The 21,077-nt window shown below is 44.4% G+C and overlaps 1 protein-coding gene and 1 pseudogene across 2 annotated transcripts in view; one reads left to right on the plus strand and one right to left on the minus strand.

Annotated features, from left to right (window-relative positions):
- The window catches only part of LOC311529434 (olfactory receptor 5V1-like), a 504,463-nt pseudogene that overhangs the window by 39,468 nt on the left and 443,918 nt on the right, over nucleotides 1–21,077 (minus strand). The gene's annotated exons all lie outside the window — the stretch shown is intronic.
- LOC311529843 (olfactory receptor 5V1-like) lies at nucleotides 1,630–2,571 on the plus strand (the record flags this gene model as incomplete). Its single annotated transcript, XM_084646104.1, has 1 exon — nucleotides 1,630–2,571. The coding sequence occupies one exon, from the start codon at nucleotides 1,630–1,632 to the stop codon at nucleotides 2,569–2,571; it is 942 nt and encodes a 313-aa protein (XP_084502230.1).

Here is a 21,077-nt window from a genome sequence, read left to right on the forward strand (position 1 = left end):
TATTCTGTCTTCCAACAGTGGCCAGTGCCAGGTGTCCCAGAGGGAATGAACAAGTGACCCATTCCCTGTCACCCATTCCCAGCTTCTGGCAAACAAAGGCTAGGGACACCATCCCTGCCCATCCTGACGAACAGCCATTGATGGACCTATCCTCCATGACTTTATCGAATTTATTGACTCCTTGTGTGTATATTTTATTGCTCGTCAAATTATGAAACAAAAACATTGTCTGTCTTCTCTGTGTGTGTGTGTGTTTTTCTGGATTTCCATTTTTCTGTCAGACATTTATGTTGCACTAGTGTCAATGTACCATTGCCACTCCTGATGTAGGCATAGTTCATATGGGTGCATCATAAGTCAGTGGATGAAGAGATCAGATGGCAGGATATATCAAGAAGCGTGTAGAGGAAAAGCAAAAAAGAGATTTCAGACTTCTTGGCTCTGATACCTTTTCTTTAACAGCAAGGATCTGCTACTTCTCTTTAAACAGATCTGTATTTTATTGTTCATAAAATTTGGAGAAAGAAACAATCTGTCTCTTTCTCTCTCTGTATTTTTGTCTCATTCTGTCTATGTATCTCTTCCTTTTTTCTCCCATTTTTCATTTTTCTCCAGGCACATTCTCCCTTCTGGGTAAAAATGACTCTCTTATTTCTCTCTTAATGAGTTTTCATTTTTACCTCACTTACATTTCTTTATATGGGGTTGGATTCCGATCTCAGTTGCACTTGTGTAAATCCACATGAAGCGGATGCAATTTACCCTGGTGTAACTGAGATCAGGAAACGGCCCACAGTCTGTGTTTAGGGTTTGTTTGTGTCTTTGTCTGTTTCTCAGCTGCATCTATCAACTGGTGCAAATTAAAATTTGCATCTGCTGGGATAGAGAACAGCTGGATAGACCTTCATACAGACCACAGCCTCCTTAGTGTTTCAGTATCTGTCTTATGGGGAATGTCTACACTGCATCTAGGCAGTGTAATTCCCTGCTCTGGTAGACCTACACACACAATCTTTGATTGAGCTATTGAGCTGAAAATAGCAGTGTAGCCTTGGCAGCACAGCCTAGCTGCCCGAGCCCAATCCCATCTGAGATCCCAGCTACGTACACAGGTAGCCATCCCAAAGGGCTGCATGTGCTGCCATGTTCTCACTGCTTGTTTTATCCTGCTAGCTTGATCAAAGCTTGTGCATGTACGTCTACCCAAGGTGGGAATTACACCTCCCAGCTGCTGGGGAGACGTACCCATGGTTGAACTCTAAATATCTTTCATTTCCAATCTATTGATCTTTTGTTATGTCTTCTAGATTTCTTGATGTGAGACTGCTATGATAAAGATATTTCAAAATCCCAGCCTAAAATTATTTAAAGTTGAAGAGAGCCAAGGGAGTTAGATGGGAGGTTTCCCTAATTCAGTAGGGTTCCATGCTCTTATTTCAGCTATATTGGAAGCTGAACCTCTTAAGGATAGGAGTCTTCCCTCTGTTTTTTGACAACTTCACTTTCCAGTGGAGACATGCAGTGTTACGAGGTTACCTACTCCAGGTTTCTGCCAGTGTAACCGACAGCACAACCTGACTGCGTGCACTCGATCAATATTTAATGGTCTTCTGTTTCTAGGTACATATTATGGAGAAAGCAGAAGTAAGAAATCAAACACCCATTGTGGAATTCATCCTCTTAGGATTTGGGAATGTCCCTGAACTGCAGACCCTTCTCTTCCTTGTGTTTCTAGTGATCTACATTGTGACTGTCTCCGGAAACATCCTCTTCGTTGCACTAGTTGTGGCTGATCAGCAACTTCACATCCCCATGTACTTTTTACTGGGGAACTTGTCCTGCCTGGAGATCTGCTACACCTCCACCATCCTGCCCAGGCTGCTGGCCAGTCTCCTGACTGGGGACAGAACCATTTCTGTTAAGGGCTGCATTGTGCAATTATATTTCTTTGGTATCCTGACAAATACAGAAAATCTGCTGCTCACGGCAATGTCTTATGATAGGTATTTAGCGATATGCAATCCACTCCGTTATGCTGCTCTGATGAATGGCAGGGTTTGTTGGCAGCTTGTGGCAGGGTCCTGGATAAGTAGCTTACTGCTCTGCACCATAGTAAATATTTTCTTCTTCCAATTAACGTTCTGTGATTCCAAAGAAATTGACCATTTCTTTTGCGATTTTTCACCTATGATAAAGCTGTCCTGTGTTGACACCCAGACTCTGGAACTGTTGACATTTATTATTGCTGTCATAGGGACATTTGTGCCCTTTCTTCTGACTCTGACATCCTACATTTGTATCATCACCACCATCCTGAGAATCCCTTCCAGCATCGGGAGGCAAAAGGCATTTTCCACCTGTTCCTCTCACCTCATTGTGCTTGCAGTTTTGTATGTGACCGTATTAACTGTCTATATAATTCCAACAGCCAACACTCCCAAGGTCCTACAAAAAATATTCTCTGTCTTCTACACAGTCCTGACTCCTATGATCAACCCTGTCATCTATAGCCTGAGAAACAAGGAGGTCAAAGAGTCCCTAAGAAAAGCTATTCTTAAACTAGTATCTTAGTGAAACAGGCATAGAATGTAAAAGTATCAATTTTAGCATATAGTAAATAGAGATGAGGTGATATAGTTTCTTACTTGAGTCCTTGATAGCAGGGTTACCACTTTCTTTCTTTCTTTCTTTCTTTCTTTCTTTCTTTCTTTCTTTCTTTCTTTCTTTCTTTCTTTCTTTCTTTCTTTCTTTCTTTCTTTCTGTTCCTGTTACTCTGCTACTTTTTGAGCATTCATCTTTCATACATTTAATAGACATTTCTTTATACAAAACTTCATACTGTAAGAAACATTCTTTATAAAAATTGGGCTTTTTTTCCAAACTCACGTTTCAGTAAAGCACTCTGGCTCATTCATCCATACATGAACACTATTTCCAAATTCTGCTAGGAGCTTAGCATCTTTTGGGTGGTTCTGGGTCTCTTCCACTCCCACTGAAGCCAATGAAAGTCATTCTCCACTTTTTAGGACCCTTCATTTTCATTTATGCCTCTGAACAGTAGGTGAAAAATATTGCCTCCACAGTGAGTGGAGAACTTTGATTGGGCAGTATTCTATGCAGATCTGTAGCTGGGTAAACAAAAAATGAAAGTCTGGGGAGGGCTGGGAGTCTCCGTGTCCTGCCATGTGAAATTTCCCGCCTGTTCATACATCTTTGCAGGGTCAAGGCAACATTAAAATATCTATATCAATAGTGATATAAATATGGATATCAATACAGATATATGAAATGCAAACATAAGATGTATGGCCAAAATTTTCATAGCTCATGAGACCGGATTTCCCTCCCCAATGCAAATAAAAAAGAAAGGGATGACCAAAAAATATCATCATTCTCCATCTCTCCTTCTAACTGGTTAGATTCCCATTGCTCTCCTGACCACCCAACCCACCCTCCTGCTGTCCCCTGATGCAGGGCCATATGGGGTGTTTGACACTACACCCCATATTCTTCATGGAGATATTGTTATAATATGAATTTGGAGTAACTAAGACATGTTTTAGGCAATATGGGTCTTGTGAGATATCATTGGAAAGGTTATTATTTACTGATTCTGATTATCTAATTATTACGTATGTGTCATTGTTATATCTGAAGTTAGGAATATTAGTTATCTAGCATAGAGCAGCTTCAACCAGAGTGATAGAGGGCACCCCACACACTGCAATATCCCAGTGACTAGTGGTGAGGGGCTCACCTGAGAAGTAGCAGAGCCGTGTTCACATCCCCCTTCTTCTCCCTCCAACAGAGGAGGAACTTGAACAGGGATCGCTGACATCCCAGCTGAGTACCCTCACCACTGGGCTAAAAGTGACAAGGGAATCCCGACTTCCACCCCAACTTTTTGCATGAGCTCACCTACCAACTGGGACCCCTTGGGTGAGTTAGGTGGGGGAACTCTGGGATGTATGTATCCAGATGTCTGGTCTGAGGCTGCCGTGTGCATGCCCAGAGGCAGAAACCTAGGCACCCTCGGGAATTTGACTGCAAACAGTAGGATGCTGGTTGAGTTTAGGTGCCTACAGTGTTTGGGAGCAGTTGAGTGGAGGTTTAGAGAACCCTCTTGGGCCTGATTCTGTGATTTAGGCACCTACAGTAGTTAAGAGCCAAAGTCCATATTTTGTATCTTGCCCCCTGCTGCTTTTGAAAATTTCACTCATTCCTATCTGCATCTTTAGGCAAATAAATACTATTAAAGCTCCCCAGCTCTCTGTGTGTGTGTGTTTTTACAGTCTGCGTAGTAACTGTGCCTCTTGATCATGGGCATCTCAGATTGGTTACAATGGAAGCATAACGGGTAGCAATGCTTCTGTGTTCTCCTTTTGAAAATAGTATTTTAATCACACATTAGTTTGAGATGCAGGAGAACTTTTTGTACAATGGCCCAGATTCTCATTTCAGTTACACTTGTGTAATTACAAACGATTTCCCCTTACTCCAGTCGTGTATCCATTATCAGAACCTGGCCTAGTATCTCAGTAATAAACCCCGGGTTCAGATACACCCTGGTGTAGCCACAGTGAAATGAGAGGAGTTACACCAGGGAACAACTTGGCCCATAGTATTGAAAAATCATTGCAACTTACTAGCAATATTTCAGAGGATATGACACAATCTATGTTGCTGTAAATTAATACCCAAAGGTCCTAACTGCAAACCCTCCATCACCAGTGGGATATATTAGTGAAGACACAGTTTAGAGTCCAGCGAGGAATTCTTGTGTTGTGTTTATACCTCAGTTATTTAAATCCCAAATTCCCTGGATGTTGCAAGGGGCTCAGAACAGTCAGCTGGGCTTTTCACTGATATGAATCCAGGTGATTTTGCTACTGTCTAAATGCTGGTAAAAAGGGATGGCAATTTGGTAGCTTTGGCCCATTTTCTAGTGGACACAGGTCAAAACCATGGCTCCGGCTCCAGGCCTAGGACCTCTGTGAAGCCAATTGGTGGAGCGTTGATGACTTTTGGTGGAGTCTGACCTGTTCCTCAAGATTAGTTTGTTCATCACTATATACCCTTAGACTGGATAGGAGTGTCTATCTGTAGACTAGTTATGAGAATTCAAGTATATACAGTCACTAACCAGCTAATTAATAAAAAGAATGGTACCAGTTAAACATTCAGTCATACTCATTAATAACCATGCCATTTTCTTTAAGAAGACATTCAGAAATTCATGATTCTTTATGTCTGAGATGTTCAAAGAAACCAAAGGGAATTAGATGCCCAATTGCCATGGAAAATCTCTCAGAATTGGGCTTCTAACTCCCATAGGTCCCTTTAAAATCCAAGGTGGCTTTATGGGTAAACATTATGTTATGTGTATTCACAGAGTATCTCCAGATTGCAAGAACAATTAAGGTTTTAAAGAGTTATTTTATTCTGAGTAGCATTATTTATTATTTTATAGCACACACAGGTATGCTAAAAATTTCACAGAAAATTACTATTCCATAAGAAATGAGTTTACGATCCCACTGAATGACATTTTAAGATACATCAAAACTTCAGCAATCCCATGATATACATAAGTGATAAAAATGCTTGGCACTTCTAACCTAGATGAGGTTAACATGAGCTTGAATTTTTACCTCTGCTGAATGGCTTTTGTTTTACATTGGTTTAAATTAGAGGGGAATCTGTACTATTGACTTGAGTGAATTTTTCATAGAATCAAACATTTTAAGGCCAGTGGGGACTTTAGGGCAATCCCATCCGTAGAATCTCAGCTGGCGGCTCCTCAGTATAACCCAGCAAGTTCAGCTGAACATAAGGATACTTTTCAGAGAGATACCCCACCCGTTAGATAATACACGGATTCTAAGGCCAGAAGGGACCATTCTGCTCATCTGGTCTAATCTCCTATAGAGAACAGGCCAGAGAATTTTCCCCAAAATAATTCCTTTTGAACTAGAGCAAAACTTAAAAAAAACCCAATCCAATCTTGTTTTAAAACTTGCCAGTGATGGAGAATCCACCACAACCTTTGGGAAATTGTTTTCATGATTAATTAGTCTCTCTCTTAAAAATTATGCCTTATTTCCAGTCTGTAATTAAGTTATTACTTACCCTTCACTTCAATAAGCAAAATACAGATAGCTCCTTCAGTCTCTGCCATGAGACAGTTTCCTAGACCATGAATCAGTCTTCTAACCTTTCTCTGAAACCATTCCAGTTATTCAACATGGTTTTTAATGTAGGGCCACCAGGACTGGGAACAAAATTCCAGTGATGGTCTCACCGACATATTATACATTTACATGACCGTGAACGTAAGGAGAAATAATCCTTCAGTGGACAGACGAATGATTTGCACCTGTCTGAGAGGAGAACACTGAAGGCGGTTTAGACATGAATATTACCTATTTAAGACAAGGATGGAGCTGCACAATTTCCCCACTCCCAGAGTTTCCCAAGCACAGCACACAACAATATCATACCATAGATTTTGCCTGAGGGAACCTTTCCCTTCCTGTTGATTTCCTGAGAGCACATTTTATCTCCCTGTTCCTCGGGCTGTAAATAACAGGGTTAAATGTTGCAGTTAGCACCAGGTAAATCAAGAAAAGGAGCCTGTCTTATACTGGTATTGTATACTGGTATAGCTTATTGCCCCTGATTGGTATCATATTGGTACCATAGCATCTGCACTAGGGGGATGTTACACTTTTAACAATATGGGTGTGGTACAATTTGTGTGTGTAGATGAGCCCTCAGTCTCTCCTTCTCATTCAGTGACTTCTTTATTCCTCTCCCATCTCTGTTTTCAATCTATTTCCTATGAATTTGTATTCCGCACCCTTGTCCAAAGAACAAAACTGATGGAATTTTTCACAGTAATAAATTTAAGCTTGTGGGGCTATGGCCCCATTGACATTCATGGCACTGTGGCTGACAGGATATGTCCTACGTAGCAAAACTTCTCCACAGACTTGAGAGGAGTGGTATTGATTTTAATAACTGGGTAGACATGAATCCCTGGGCAAAGCTTGGTGCTGACCCATATAAACTGGGAAGACTAAAGCCTTTCAGGCTGCAGGAGACTAAACTGTTTGAACCCAGGCAGAAACAGAGAGAGTGAAGTTCCACCAGTGACCAAGGTCCCTGCAATGGCATGGAATGGATTAGCTGAGGTATGCCCAGGTGATCCCAGCAGGAGCCCCACGCTGCAGAGGATGGTGAAAACCCTCAAGGTCCCTGCCCAATAGGAACTAGGGGAAAAATTTCTTCCCCATCCCAAATCTGGTGATTTGAAGACCCTGCACACATGAGCAAGACCCACCAGCCAGCCATCTAGAAAGACGATTATCCGAACCACCTCATAGCTCTGTCTCATCCCATTCCATGTCCCATCTCTAGTTGTAGCCAATCCCTGATGCTTCACAGGAAGCTGAGCCTGCCAGCCCTCCCCCCATCTGTGCAACTGTGCACTGTTAAAAAAAATCACCATAGTATCTGAGCATCGCATAGTCTTTAATGTATCCTTCAAATGCAACAGCTGTAACTGTTATGAAAATTAATGTATGTAGTGTTGTTGTAGCCGTGCTGGTCCCAGGGTATTAGAGGGACAAGGTGGGTGAGGTGATATCTCGTATTGGACCAACTTTTTTGGCGAGAGAAACCAGCTTTCTAGTTTACACAGAGCTGAAGAAGAAGTCAGTCCAATAACAGATATTACCTCACGCACCTTTTCTTATGAAAATTCATGACAGAGATCGGTTTCATTGACTTAAACTGAAGGAAACGCATGTGCAGTAAAAACTGTGTGTAATCCCTCTGGAGCCTGTGCCTTATTTTTTACTGACTCCTTATTAGAGGGAATGGAGCTGAATCTCTTCTCACTCACATGGTGTAAATCAGGAGTAACTTCACTGGAGTGAATCGGGCTCATTTTCCTCTGGCACACCTGGTGTAAATTAGAGTCTTTTGTTGCTTCATCTGAAACAACTAGATCTGGCCACCGTTGGGGATATGTCAAATTTCAGAATTTATGTCATAAGATGACCAATGGTACAGTCAGGGAGAAATGCATATCGAACAGTGAGGGTGGGGCTATTTATGCATCCCAGGAGCGAATGTGATGCTGGGATGCATGAACAGGGGAATGTCAAGTCAGAAAGGAGAGGTTATTTTAGCTCTGTATTTGGCCCTGGTGTAACCACTGCTGGAATATAGTGTCCAGGTTTGATGTCCACAATTCAAGAAGAATCTTGATAAAGTAGAAAGGGTTCAGAGAAGACCCACAAGAATGATTAAAGGATTAGAAAACATGTCTTATAGTGAAAGGTTCAAGGAGCTCAATCTATTTATCTTCACAAAGAGACGGTGAATGGGTTACTTGATTACAGTTTATAAGTATCTACTTGGGGGAAAATATTTAATAATGGGCTCTTCAATCTTGCAGACAGAGGTCTAACTCCATCCAGAGGCTGGAAGTAGAAGCTAGATAAAGTAGAAGCTAGACCCAACTGCTGGGCAGCTAAATTGCGGAGAGAGGGGAATCTCAATATCTTTGGAATTAAATGGAAGATGTTAGTTACAAATTTAATTGATTTTCTTCTCTCCTTTAGATGCAATCAGTGGAAAACACTGAGTGGGGAAATCAAGCCACCATCACAAAATTCATTCTCGTGGGATTCGGAAATCTCCCTGAACTGCAGATTCTTCTCTTCCTGCTGTTTTCATTAGCGACTTTGTGACGATGGCCAGGAACATCCTCATTGTTGCTCTGGTTGTGGGTGATTAACAACTTCACACCCCCATGTATTTCTTCCTTAGAAAATTGTCCTGCTTGGAGACTTGCTACACCTAGCCCACCCTGCTCAGGATACTGGCCAGTCTCCTGACTTGGGACAGAACTATTTCTTTTGACGGCTGCATTGTACAAATGTAGTTCTCTGGAGCTAAAGAATCTAGCAGCAATGTCGTATGATCATTATTTAGCAATGTGTAAACTCCTGCACTATGTAACCCTTATGAATAGGGTTCGGTCTCCTGCTTGCAGCTGGCTCTTGGATAAGTGCATTTCTGGCTCTTACCATAATAGCATTGTTCGTATCACAATTAACTTTTTGTGGCCCCAATGAAATGGACCATTTCTTCTGTGATCTCAGCCCTGTGTTAAAGCTCTCCAGAACTGACATCTTCTGATGGCACTTACAGCTTTCATATTCGGCTCGATTTTCACTTTCCCCCCAATTCTGTTAATTGTTATGTTGTCTGTTGCTATTATAGGCACCATCCTGAGACTCTCGTCTGCTACGGGGAAGGAGAAGTCCTTTTCTATCTGCTCCTCTCACCTCATGGTGGTTGCAGCTTTCTATGGGACCCTGACGATTGTGTATGTCTTACCCAACAATGATACCCTGGGGGACCTGAACAAAGTGGGCTCGGTCTTCAACATGGTCCTGACTCCCTTGCTCAATCCTCTCATTTACCGCCTGAGAAACTGGGAGGAAAAAGAGGCCCTGAGAAAAAGGTTAAGTAAATTTGTGCTGTGCACGAGAATGCAGACACTGTGAGCCAATTTATTTAGGATAAAATGAAATGGAGAGAATCTATGGTCCCATTGCAACAAATGGGAGTTAGGCACCTAGGTGCTCCTGAAAGTCTCAGTAGGTGCCTAAATGTCTTTAAAGTTCTGGCTCCTGTATCCTAAGTTACTCAAAGGTCATCAAAGTTGAATTCAACCATATTAATAGAGAAAATAGTTTTTTAACAAAAAAAAATTAATGTAAAAAATGACTTATTTTACAAAAAAAGTTGTCACCAAAAAGATAAAAAACTTTTTTTAAAAATTCCATTTTTTAATGAAATTATATTTTTATAAAAAAGATTTGAGAGGTTCTTCTTCCTCTACTTCCTTTTTGCCCTTTTTGTCCCTTTTGTCCCTTTTTTGGATAATATAAAGGAAGGACTTCAGGGCAGTAAAAAGGAACAGAGTGAGTGGCTAGGAGTCCTGATTGTCTCTCCTAGGTAAGGAGACTGAGGGGGAGAATAGTACTTGGCATTCTCTCCTGTGATGGGAGCTCTGTCAGAGAGACCAGGAGCAGTAAAGGCTACATAGGGAGTTTTTACCCTGGTATTGGCCCGAGAGGGGGAAGGGCAGCAAGGGTGAAGAGACTCCTGAAGCATGCCTGGGAGAAGAATTCTAGGGAACAGCCCTGAGGGTCAGCGACTTGGGGGAGCTCAAACTCCAGAAAAAAAGCCCTGGGAACAAGCAATCTGTAGTAGATCAGGAAACAATTTTCCAGAGCCTGGGAGAGTTGATGAAGAGTTTGCCAAGGACTGGGCCCAGGGAGGACAGAAGAATTTATGTTCTTTTGTATTTTGCTGGACTCTTTGTTTTACCCCAGAAGGGATGGGACAGAAAGTGTCCTGGCTGCTGGGCCAAGTCACTGAACGAACGGACCACTAGCAGGCCTGAATAGTGTCTGGTGGAGGCAGCTGAGGAAAGCACCCTGCAACAAGGCACACAGCCATAAGGGGGTTGCATGCTGGTGAGACACCCTTCCACAATCCCCCTTGCACAACGGCCTTGCCACCTGGGGCAAACCCACTTTTTAACACCGAACTCCAGGGGTGTGGAAGTGTCCAACAACGAATCACCTGGTAGGGTGCATAGGCTGGGTCTACACTACTACTACTTAGAAGTTAGATGGCCTTAGCTATGTCTTTCAGGGCTATGAAAAATGTTATGCACTGAGTGCTGTAGTGGGATCAACCTAACCCCTGGTGTAGATGCAGATCGACAGAAGAATTATTCCATTAAACTAGCGACTGCCTCTCAGGCAGGTGAATTAACTAAACTGATGGAAAATCCCCTTCTGATGAAGAAAGCGTCTACATTATGGTGCTACAGCTATTCCATAGCTATGCTGGCCGAGCCCCCTCATCTAGACACCGCATACGCTGACAGAAAGAGTTTTTCTGCTGGTGTAGGAACAGCACCTCCCAAATGATGTTAGCTATGCAGAGAGTACCCTCTTCTGTCCACATAGCTGTGTCTAAACCAAAGGTTTTCTTGGCGTAGCAATATTGCTTGGGGTGTGGTTAAGGGTAGGTCATGGCTTTGATCACATGCTCAGTCTGACTTGGGAAGTGGTCACTTGACAAAGGGGATGGGAGGTTAGAGAGTCTCTCACCAGTTAGTTGAAAGAGAGAGTAGAAGGACACTGACTGCAGGGGTCAGAGATAGAGATTCAATTCAATTCAGAGAAGGAGGCATGAGCTACAGGAATGGGAATCCTAGGTACCATAAAGGACTCTGGCTCAAGTCCTAAGAATGCCCCAGATGGGTGAGGAAACTGAGGCAGGGAAATATGCGTAAGTTTTCTACTATTTTGTTCAACACAGTGTATTTCTCATTCAATCTAGGTAAAGAGTAATTGTGTTTAGAGGCCTTCGCAAAGCCTGTGCATCTGTTTGCTTTATCTTTCATCTGCCCCTGGAGCAGTGAACTGTAAACTGAGAGCACCTACGTGGGTGGATCTTTGGGATGGGGGGTCCTTGACCTACTAGGGCATCTGGGGCAGCAGCACTGGTCCTCGGGGACTAAGGTAACTGGGTCATGTCGTTTCATTTCCATGACGGGTTAGAAAGCAGAAACCATGCTGCAGCCTGCTGAGATCCGGGAAAGCTTAATGCACACATGGCTACAGTACTGGGACCCAACCCAGCTGCCTGGCAAATATCCAATTTTGGTTCCAAACAAACCAATTTTTTCCTCTTTTTTTGAGTCAGCCACTGAACCAAAATCAATTTTTCGCTCAGTTCTAATCTTCAGGCACCTTATTATCTGTAAGGCCTGGCCCTAAGTGACTTATAAATACAAGTCCAACTGGCAGGTAGATGATTTAGGTAATAATATGTATTATCCACACCATATATACGTTAGTGTGCATTAAGCACAAATAATATTAAGCACAAATAAGACAGCATAGCCTAAATTGGCCTACGCCTTAGCCTAAATTGGCCTACGCCTTAACTATACCCAATTCTCTTATTCTAAGTATCCCATAACAGCCTGCATTATCAAAAGTCAGCTTTGGCTGAAGTATATTGTATAGTTGCCCAGATCAGGATAGATGATAATTTTAGCATAGTGACAGCTAGGGAGTTATTTTCACAGGTGTGTACTGGAATGACCCAGACAGGACAAGACATATGTCTGTTCTGCCCTAGTACAGGCCTAGCAGATGCTTTCATGCCCTTTGGTGCTTGAAATGCATCTCTTCAGACCAAGGAGATAATGGGTACACCATAGAAAGCTGAGACTGAAGCAGCTACCAGAAGCTCTCCGCTACCAGAAGCTCTCCTGTCCCACCGCTCCCGCTCTGCGGAGGTGGGTTACATGGGCAGGGGGGAGTGAGGGAGGGGGACACCCTGACATCAGCACTCCCCTTGCCCCCACTGCTCTGCACAGCAAACAGCAGAGTGCCAGGAGCCGCTTGCAAGGGGCTACTCTGAAACCTGTCATTATGCAAGGCACTATATAGTCATGTGTCCCAGTTCCCTCAGCCTCTCCCATCCTTATTCAAAATGTGGGCATACCCTGCATTTATATAGATGCTGTATGATATTTTCTGTCTTATTATCTATTCCTTTCTTAATGATTCCCAACTTTCTGTTACCTTTTTTGACTGCCACTGCACATTGAGTGGATGTTTTCAGAGAACTATCCACAGTGACTCCAAGATGTCTTTCTTGAGTGGAAACTGCTAATTTAGACCCCGTCATTTAGTATGTATAGTTGGGATTATGTTTCCCAATGTGCATTACTTTGCACTTATCAACATTGAATTTCATCCACCATTTTGTTTCCCAGTCACCCAGTTCTGAGAGAGCCTTTTGTAACTCTTCGCCGTCCGCCTTTCACTTAACTATTTTGAGTAGTTTCGTATCAACTGCAAATTTTGCCACCTCACTGTTTACCTCTTTTTCCAGATCATTTATGAATATGTTGAATAGGACTGGTTACAGTACAGAACCCTGGGGGACACCACTATTTACCTCTCTCTATTCTTAAAACTTACCATATATTCCTACCGTTTGTTTCCTATCTTTTAACCCATTACTAATCCATGAGAGGACCTTCCCTATTATCCCATGACAGCTTACTTTGCTTAAGAGCCTTCAGTCAGGGACCTTATCAAAGGCTTTCTGAAAATTTAAGTACACTATATCCACTGTCCTCACAGTTGTTGACCCCCTGAAAGAATTCTAGTAGATTAGTGAGGCATGATTTCCCTTTACAAAAACGGTGTTGACCCTTTCTCAGAAAATTACGTTAATCTATGTGTCTGACAATTTTGTTCTTTACAATAGCTTCAACTAGTTTTCCTGGTACTGAAGTCAGGCTTCTAATTGCCTGGATCACCTCTGGATCCCTTTTTAAGAATTGGTGTCAAACTAGCTATCCTCCAGTCATCTGGCACAGAGACTTATTTAAATGATAGGTTACAGACTACAGTTAGTAGTTCTGCAATTTCTCTTTAATTTATCAATTTGTTCCAAAACCTCCTCTAATGACACCTCAATCTGGAACAGTTCCTCAGATTTGTCGCCTAAAAGGAATGGTTTGGGAATCTCCCTCACATCCTCAGCTGTGAGGACCAATTGAAAAAAATCATTTAGTTTCTCTGCAATGTCCTTCTCATCCTTGAGTGGTCCTTTAGTATCTCGATCATCCAGTGGCCCCACAGTTTGTTGAGCAGGTTTCCTGCTTCTGATGTATTTAAAACATATTTTTTCTATTACTTTTTGAGTCTTTGGCTAGCAGTTTTTCAAATTCTTTTTTTCCTTCCTAATTATATTTCTACACTTCATTTGCCAGAGTTTATGCGCCTTTCTCTTTTCTCTCTAGGATTTAGCTTCCACTTTTTAAAGGATGCTATTTTGCCTCTCACTGCTTCTTTTACTTTGTTGTTTAGCCACGGTGGCACCTTTTTCTTTCCCTTACTATATTTTTTAATTTGAGTCTACACCGCAATGAAACAGCTCCGCAGCCCAAGCCCCATGATCTTGAGTCAGCTGGCACGGGGCAGCTGTGAGTTTACTTTGCTGCATAGACATAGCCTTGGGCACTTTGGGGAATCCTCCCGAACATCTCTTGCTTTTCAACCCCAAGAGTAAAATCCCCCATTTTAGTGTAGGGTTTCAGAAGCACTCAGTGCAGACCTAACTCTGTGTCTTTGATAGTATTTAAGCACTTTTGCAAATCCCACATCTACCTACAAATGGAATTGTTATTATGTTTCTGTTAAGCAGTAACACAGAAAACTGAACAGGTCGGTGAACTACAAATAAAGAAACAGATTCAGAGTAAGTGCTTCCGACTCCTCAGGCAGTGCTATTCAGCCATATCACTATTACTATTATTCTTACTAGCCTAGTACCTTGGCACACCATTGTGCTAGGTGCTGTACAAACAGAGAACAAAAAGCCAGTCCCTGCTGCAAAGGGGGGACTGTACAATCTAAGTAATCCCAGTTTAATTGGACAGTTTGCTCTTGCTCCTTTTCATTTGGCAGGAGAAGCTGAAAGCTGCTAGAGATTACTAGGGAATCAGGCCTTAAAATTAAGATAAATGAAATGATATCTATGTATATGGAGGCCAGGGTTGCAGGCCCATCCATAAGGCTGATATCCATTTTGTATTTAAGACACAGATTTTGTCCTTGTTATCCCAGGACAAAATAACCTGTGCAGGAGAATTTTATCGTGGGTGTCAAATCACAGAAGAAATGGCTACTTTCACTGGGACCAGAAAAATGGAGGCACAAGATGATGATGAGGAGAATTATATACTAATCCTGGAGCTGCTAAGCCTGGAGCCAACTACTAAATGGGTACAGGCCTTGAAGTCTATGAGAGGTACACAGTGCAATGGGTTCCCTACAGGAAACGCTCTGTAGTTGCCAAGTACCCAAGGAAATATTATTCTGTGATATAGGCTCTGACAGAAAATATTATTATTCCCAGTTGGGCAATACATCAGCATCTGGGGTATGATGGAGGATGTTTAACAGGTCTCCAAGCAGAACAAATTTCCCAGGACCACAGGCGTGTGAAGGTGGTGATGAACGACAACTAAGGTGGAAAGGTAGATGATGAGAAACCCCAGGAAGAGTAGGATCTGCATCTCATAGGGGTTCTTAGGGTATGTCTACACTACGGAATAAGGTCGAATTTATAGAAGTTGGTTTTTTAGAAATCGGTTTTATATATTCGAGTGTGTGTGTCCCCACAGAGAATGCTCTAAGTGCATTAAGTGCATTAACTCGGCGGAGCGCTTCCACAGTACCGAGGCTAGAGTCGACTTCTGGAGCGTTGCACTGTGGGTAGCTATCCCGCAGTTCCCGCAGTCTCCGCTGCCCATTGGAATTCTGGGTTGAGATCCCAATGCCTGATGGGGCTAAAACATTGTCGCGGGTGGTTCTGGGTACATATCGTCAGGCCCCCGTTCCCTCCCTCCCTCCGTGAAAGCAAGGGCAGACAATCGTTTCGCGCCATTTTTCCTGAGTTACCTGTGCAGACGCCATACCACGGCAAGCAGGGAGCCCGCTCAGGTAACCGTCACCCTATGTCTCCTGGGTGCTGACACGGTACGGCATTGCTACACAGTTGCAGCAACCTATTGCCTTCTGGCAGCAGACGGTACAGTACGACTGGTAGCCGTCCTCGTCATGTCCGAGGTGCTCCTGGCCACGTTGGCTGGGAGCGCCTGGGCAGACATGGGTGCAGGGACTAAATTTGGAGTGACTTGACCAGGTCATTCTCTTTAGTCCTGCAGTCAGTCCTATTGAACTGTCTTATGGTGAGCAGGCAGGCAATACGGATTGCTAGCAGTCCTATTGCATCATCTTCTGCTGAGCAGCCATGAGATGTGGATGGCATGCAGTCCTTCTGCACCGTCTGCTGCTAGCCAAAGATGTAAAAGATAGATGGAGTGGATCAAAACAAGAAATAGACCAGATTTGTTTTGTACTCATTTGCCTTCTCCCCTGTCTAGGGGACTCATTCCTCTAGGTCACACTGCAGTCACTCACAGAGAAGGTGCAGCGAGGTAAATCTAGCCATGTATCAATCAGAGGCCAGGCTAACCTCCTTGTTCCAATAAGAACAATAACTTAGGTGCACCATTTCTTATTGGAACCCTCCGTGAAGTCCTGCCTGAAATACTCCTTGATGTAAAGACACCCCCTTTGTTGATTTTAGCTCCCTGAAGCCAACCCTGTAAGCCGTGTCGTCAGTTGCCCCTCCCTTCATCAGAGCAACGGCAGACAATCGTTCCGCGCCTTTTTTCTGTGCGGACGCCATACCAAGGCAAGCATGGAGGCCGCTCAGCTCACTTTGGCAATTAGGAGCACATTAAACACTACACGCATTATCCAGCAGTATATGCAGCACCAGAACCTGGCAAAGCGATACCGGGTGAGGAGGCAACGTCAGCGCGGTCCCGTGAGTGATCAGGACATGGACACAGATTTCTCTGAAAGCATGGGCCCTGCCAATGCATGCATCATGGTACTAATGGGGCGGGTTCATGCTGTGGAACACCGATTCTGGGCTCGGGAAACAAGCACAGACTGGTGGGACCGCATAGTGTTGCAGGTCTGGGACGATTCCCAGTGGCTGAGAAACTTTCGCATGAGTAAGGACACTTTCATGGAACTTTGTGACTTGCTTTGCCCTGCCCTGAGGCGCATAAATACCAAGATGAGAGCAGCCCTCACAGTTGAGAAGCGAGTGGCGATAGCCCTGTGGAAGCTTGCAATGCCAGACAGCTACCGGTCAGTTGGGAATCAATTTGGAGTGGGCAAATCTACTGTTGGGGCTACTGTGATGCAAGTAGCCCACGCAATCAAAGATCTGCTGATATCAAGGGTAGTGACCCTGGGAAATGTGCAGGTCATAGTGGATGGCTTTGCTGCAATGGGATTTGCGCAACGGAACCCATATCCCTATCTTGACACCGGAGCACCAAGCCACCGAGTACATAAACCGCAAGGGGTACTTTTCAATAGTGCTGCAAGCTCTGGTGGATCACAAGGGACGTTTCAGCAACATCAACGTGGGATGTCCGGGAAAGGTACATGACGCTCGCATCTTCAGGAACTCTGGTCTGTTTCAAAAGCTGCAGGAAGGGACTTTATTCCCAGATCAGAAAATAACTGTTGGGGATGTTGAAATGCCTATATGTATCCTTGGGGACCCAGTCTACCCCTTAATGCCATGGCTCATGAAGCCGTACACAGGCAGCCTGGACAGTAGTCAGGAGCTGTTCAACTACAGGCTGAGCAAGTGCAGAATGGTGGTAGAATGTGCATTTGGATGTTTAAAGGTGCGCTGGCGCAGTTTACTGACTCGCTTAGACCTCAGCGAAACCAATATTCCCACTGTTATTACTGCTTGCTGTGCGCTGCACAATATCTGTGAGAGTAAGAGGGAGACGTTTATGGCGGGGTGGGAGGTTGAGGCAAATCGCCTGGCTGCTGGTTACGCGCAGCCAGACACCAGGGCGGTTAGAAGAGCACAGGAGGGCACGGTGTGCATCAGAGAAGCTTTGAAAACCTTTTTCATGACTGGCCATGCTACGGTGTGAAAGTTCTGTTTGTTTCTCCTTGATGAAACCCCCTGCCCCTTGGTTCACTCTACTTCCCTGTAAGCTAACCACCCTCCCCTCCTCCCTTCAATCACTGCTTGCAGAGGCAATAAAGTCATTGTTGCTTCACTTTCATGCATTCTTTATTCATTCATCACACAAATAGGGGGATGACTACCAAGGTAGCCCAGGAGGGATGGTGGAGGAGGGAAGGAAAATGCCACACAGCACTTGAAGCACAGCACTTTAAAAGTTTACAACTTTAAAATTTATTGAATGCCAGCCTTCTTTTTTTGGGGCAATCCTCTGTGGCGGAGTGGCTGGTTGGCCAGTGGCCCCCCCACCGCGTTCTTGGGCATCTGGGTGTGGAGGCTATGGAACTTGGGGAGGAGGGCGGTTGGTTACACAGGGGCTGTAGTGGCAGTCTGTGCTCCTGCTGCCTTTGCTGCAGCTCCACTGTACACTGGAGCATACTGGTTTGGTCCTCCAGCAGCCTCAGCATTCAATCCTGCCTCCTCCCATCATGCTGCCGCCACATTTGAGCTTCAGCCCTCTCTTCAGCCTGCCACTTACTCTCTTCAGCCCGCCACCTCTCCTCCCGGTCATTTTGTGCTTTTCTGCACTCTGACATTTGGCTCCACGCATTCGTCTGTGCTCTGTCAGTGTGGGAGGACAGCATGAGCTCGGAGAACATTTCATCACGAGTGCATTTTTCTTTCTTTCTAAGCTTCACTAGCCTCTAGGAAGGAGAAGATCCTGTGATCATTTAAACACATGCAGCTGGTGGAGAAAAAAAAAAAGGGACAGCGGCATTTAAAAAGACACATTTTATAAAACAGTGGCTACACTCTTTCAGGATAAACCTTGCTGTTAACATTACATACATAGCACATGTGCTTTCGTTACAAGGTCGCATTTTGCCTCCCTCCACCGCGTGGCTACCCCCTCAACCTTCCCCCCTCCCTGTGGCTAACAGCGGGGCACATTTCTGTTTAGCCACAGGCAAACAGCCCAGCAGGAACGGGCTCCTCTGAGTGTCCCCTGAAGAAAAGTACTCTATTTCAACCAGGTGACCATGAATTATATCTCACTCTCCTGAGGATAACGCAGAGAGATAAAGAACGGATGTTGTTTGAACGCCAGCAAACATACACTGCAATGCTTTGTTGTACAATGATTCCCGAGTACGTGTTACTGGCCTGGAGTGGTAAAGTGTCCTACCATGAAGGACGTAATAAGGCTGCCCTCCCCAGAAATCTTTTGCAAAGGCTTTGGGAGTACATTCAGAGAACCGCGAATGCCAGGGCAAAGTAATCCTTTCACATGCTTGCTTTTAAACCATGTATAGTATTTTAAAAGGTACACTCACCGGAGGTCCCTTCTCCGCCTGCTGGGTCCAGGAGGCAGCCTCGGGTGGGTTCGGGGGGTACTGGCTCCAGGTCCAGGGTGAGAAACAGTTCCTGGCTGTCAGGAAAACCGGTTTCTCCGCTTGCTTGCTGTGAGCTATCTACAACCTCCTCCTCCTCATCTTCTTCGTCCCCAAAACCTGCTTCCGTATTGCCTCCATCTCCATTGAAGGAGTCAAACAACATGGCCGGGGTAGTGGTGGCTGAACCCCCTAAAATGGCATGCAGCTCATCATGGAAGCGGCATGTTTGGGGCTCTGACCCAGAGCGGCCGTTGGCCTCTCTGGTTTTCTGGTAGGCTTGCCTCAGTTCCTTCAGTTTCACGCGGCACTGCTTCGGGTCCCTGTTATGGCCTCTGTCCTTCATGCCCTGGGAGATTTTGACAAAGGTTTTGGCATTTCGAAAACTGGAACGGAGTTCTGATAGCACGGATTCCTCTCCCCATACAGCGATCAGATCCCGTACCTCCCGTTCAGTCCATGCTGGAGCTCTTTTGCGATTCTTGGACTCAATCATGGTCACCTCTGCTGATGAGCTCTGCATGGTCACCTGCAGCTTGCCATGCTGGCCAAACAGGAAATGAGATTCAAAAGTTCGCGGTTCTTTTCCTGTCTACCTGGCCAGTGCATCTGAGTTGAGAGTGCTGTCCAGAACCGTCACAATGGAGCACTCTGGGATAGCTCCCGGAGGCCAATACCGTCGAATTGTGTCCACAGTACCCCAAATTTGAGCCGGCAAGGCCGATTTAAGCGCTAATCCACTTGTCAGGGGTGGAGTAAGGAAATCGATTTTAAGAGCCCTTTAAGTCAAAATAAAGGGCTTCATCATGTGGACGGGTGCAGGTTTACATCGATTTAATGCTGCTAAATTCGACCTAAAGTCCTAGTGTAGACCAGGGCTTAGATCCTACCAGTGTGAAAGTGGTGATGGTCGTTTGGTTTCCTCTTCCTCTACTGAGCATCTAGCTAAATGAAATAAATGAGAATCAATTGGAGATTATAAAATAGAAGCAAAATGTAGTATCACCTGTATAATTTTAATGTGTTCACAAATATCTCACTGTTACATTATTCTTACCTTATATGTTTGCCATCTTCACATCACTTAGATTTTAGGGGCCAGAATTTTCACAGATACCATTGTCATCATATAGTCTGACCTCCAGCATAACACAGGACAGAAACATAGAATCATAGAATAACAGAGTTGGAAGGGACCTCTGGATGCCATCTAGTCCAACCCCCTGCCCAGAGCAGGACCAATCCCAACTAAATCATCTCAGCCAGGGCTTTGTCAAGCCTGACCTTAAAAACCTCTAAAGAAAGGGATTCCACCACCTCCCTAGGTAACAAATTCCAGTGTTTTACCACCCTCGTAGTGAAAAAGTTTTTCCTAATATCCAACCTAAATCTCCCCCACTGCAACTTGAGACCATTACTCCTTGTCCTGTCATCTGCTATCACTGAGAATAGTCTAGATCCATCCTCTTTGGATCCACCTTTCAGGTAGTTAAAAGCAGCTATCAAACCCCCCCTCATTCTTCTCTTCCATAGACTAAACAATCCCAGTTCCCTCAGCCTCTCCTCTTAAGTCATGTGTTCCAGACCCCTAATAATTTTTGTTGCCCTTCGCTGGACTCTCTCCAATTTCTCCACATCCTTCTTGTAGTGTGGGGCCCAAAACTGGACACAGTACTCCAGATGAGGCCTCACCAGTGTTGAATAGAGGGGAACGATCACGTCCCTCGATCTGCTGGCAATGCCCCTTCTTATACACCCCAAAATGCCCTTGGCCTTCTTGGCAACAAGGGCACACTGTTGACTCATATCCAGCTTCTTGTCCACTGTAACCCCTAGGTCCTTTTCTGCAGAACTGCTGCCTAGCCATTCGGTCCATAGTCTGTAGCGGTGCCTTGGATTCTTCCATCCTAAGTGCAGGACTCTGCACTTGTCCTTGTTGAACCTCATCAGATTTCTTTTGGCCCAATCCTCCAATTTGTCTAGGTC

This window comes from Lepidochelys olivacea, assembly GCF_965140295.1.
Source record: "Lepidochelys olivacea isolate rLepOli2 genome assembly, chromosome: 13".
In the NCBI taxonomy this organism is placed as follows: domain Eukaryota; kingdom Metazoa; phylum Chordata; order Testudines; family Cheloniidae; genus Lepidochelys; species Lepidochelys olivacea.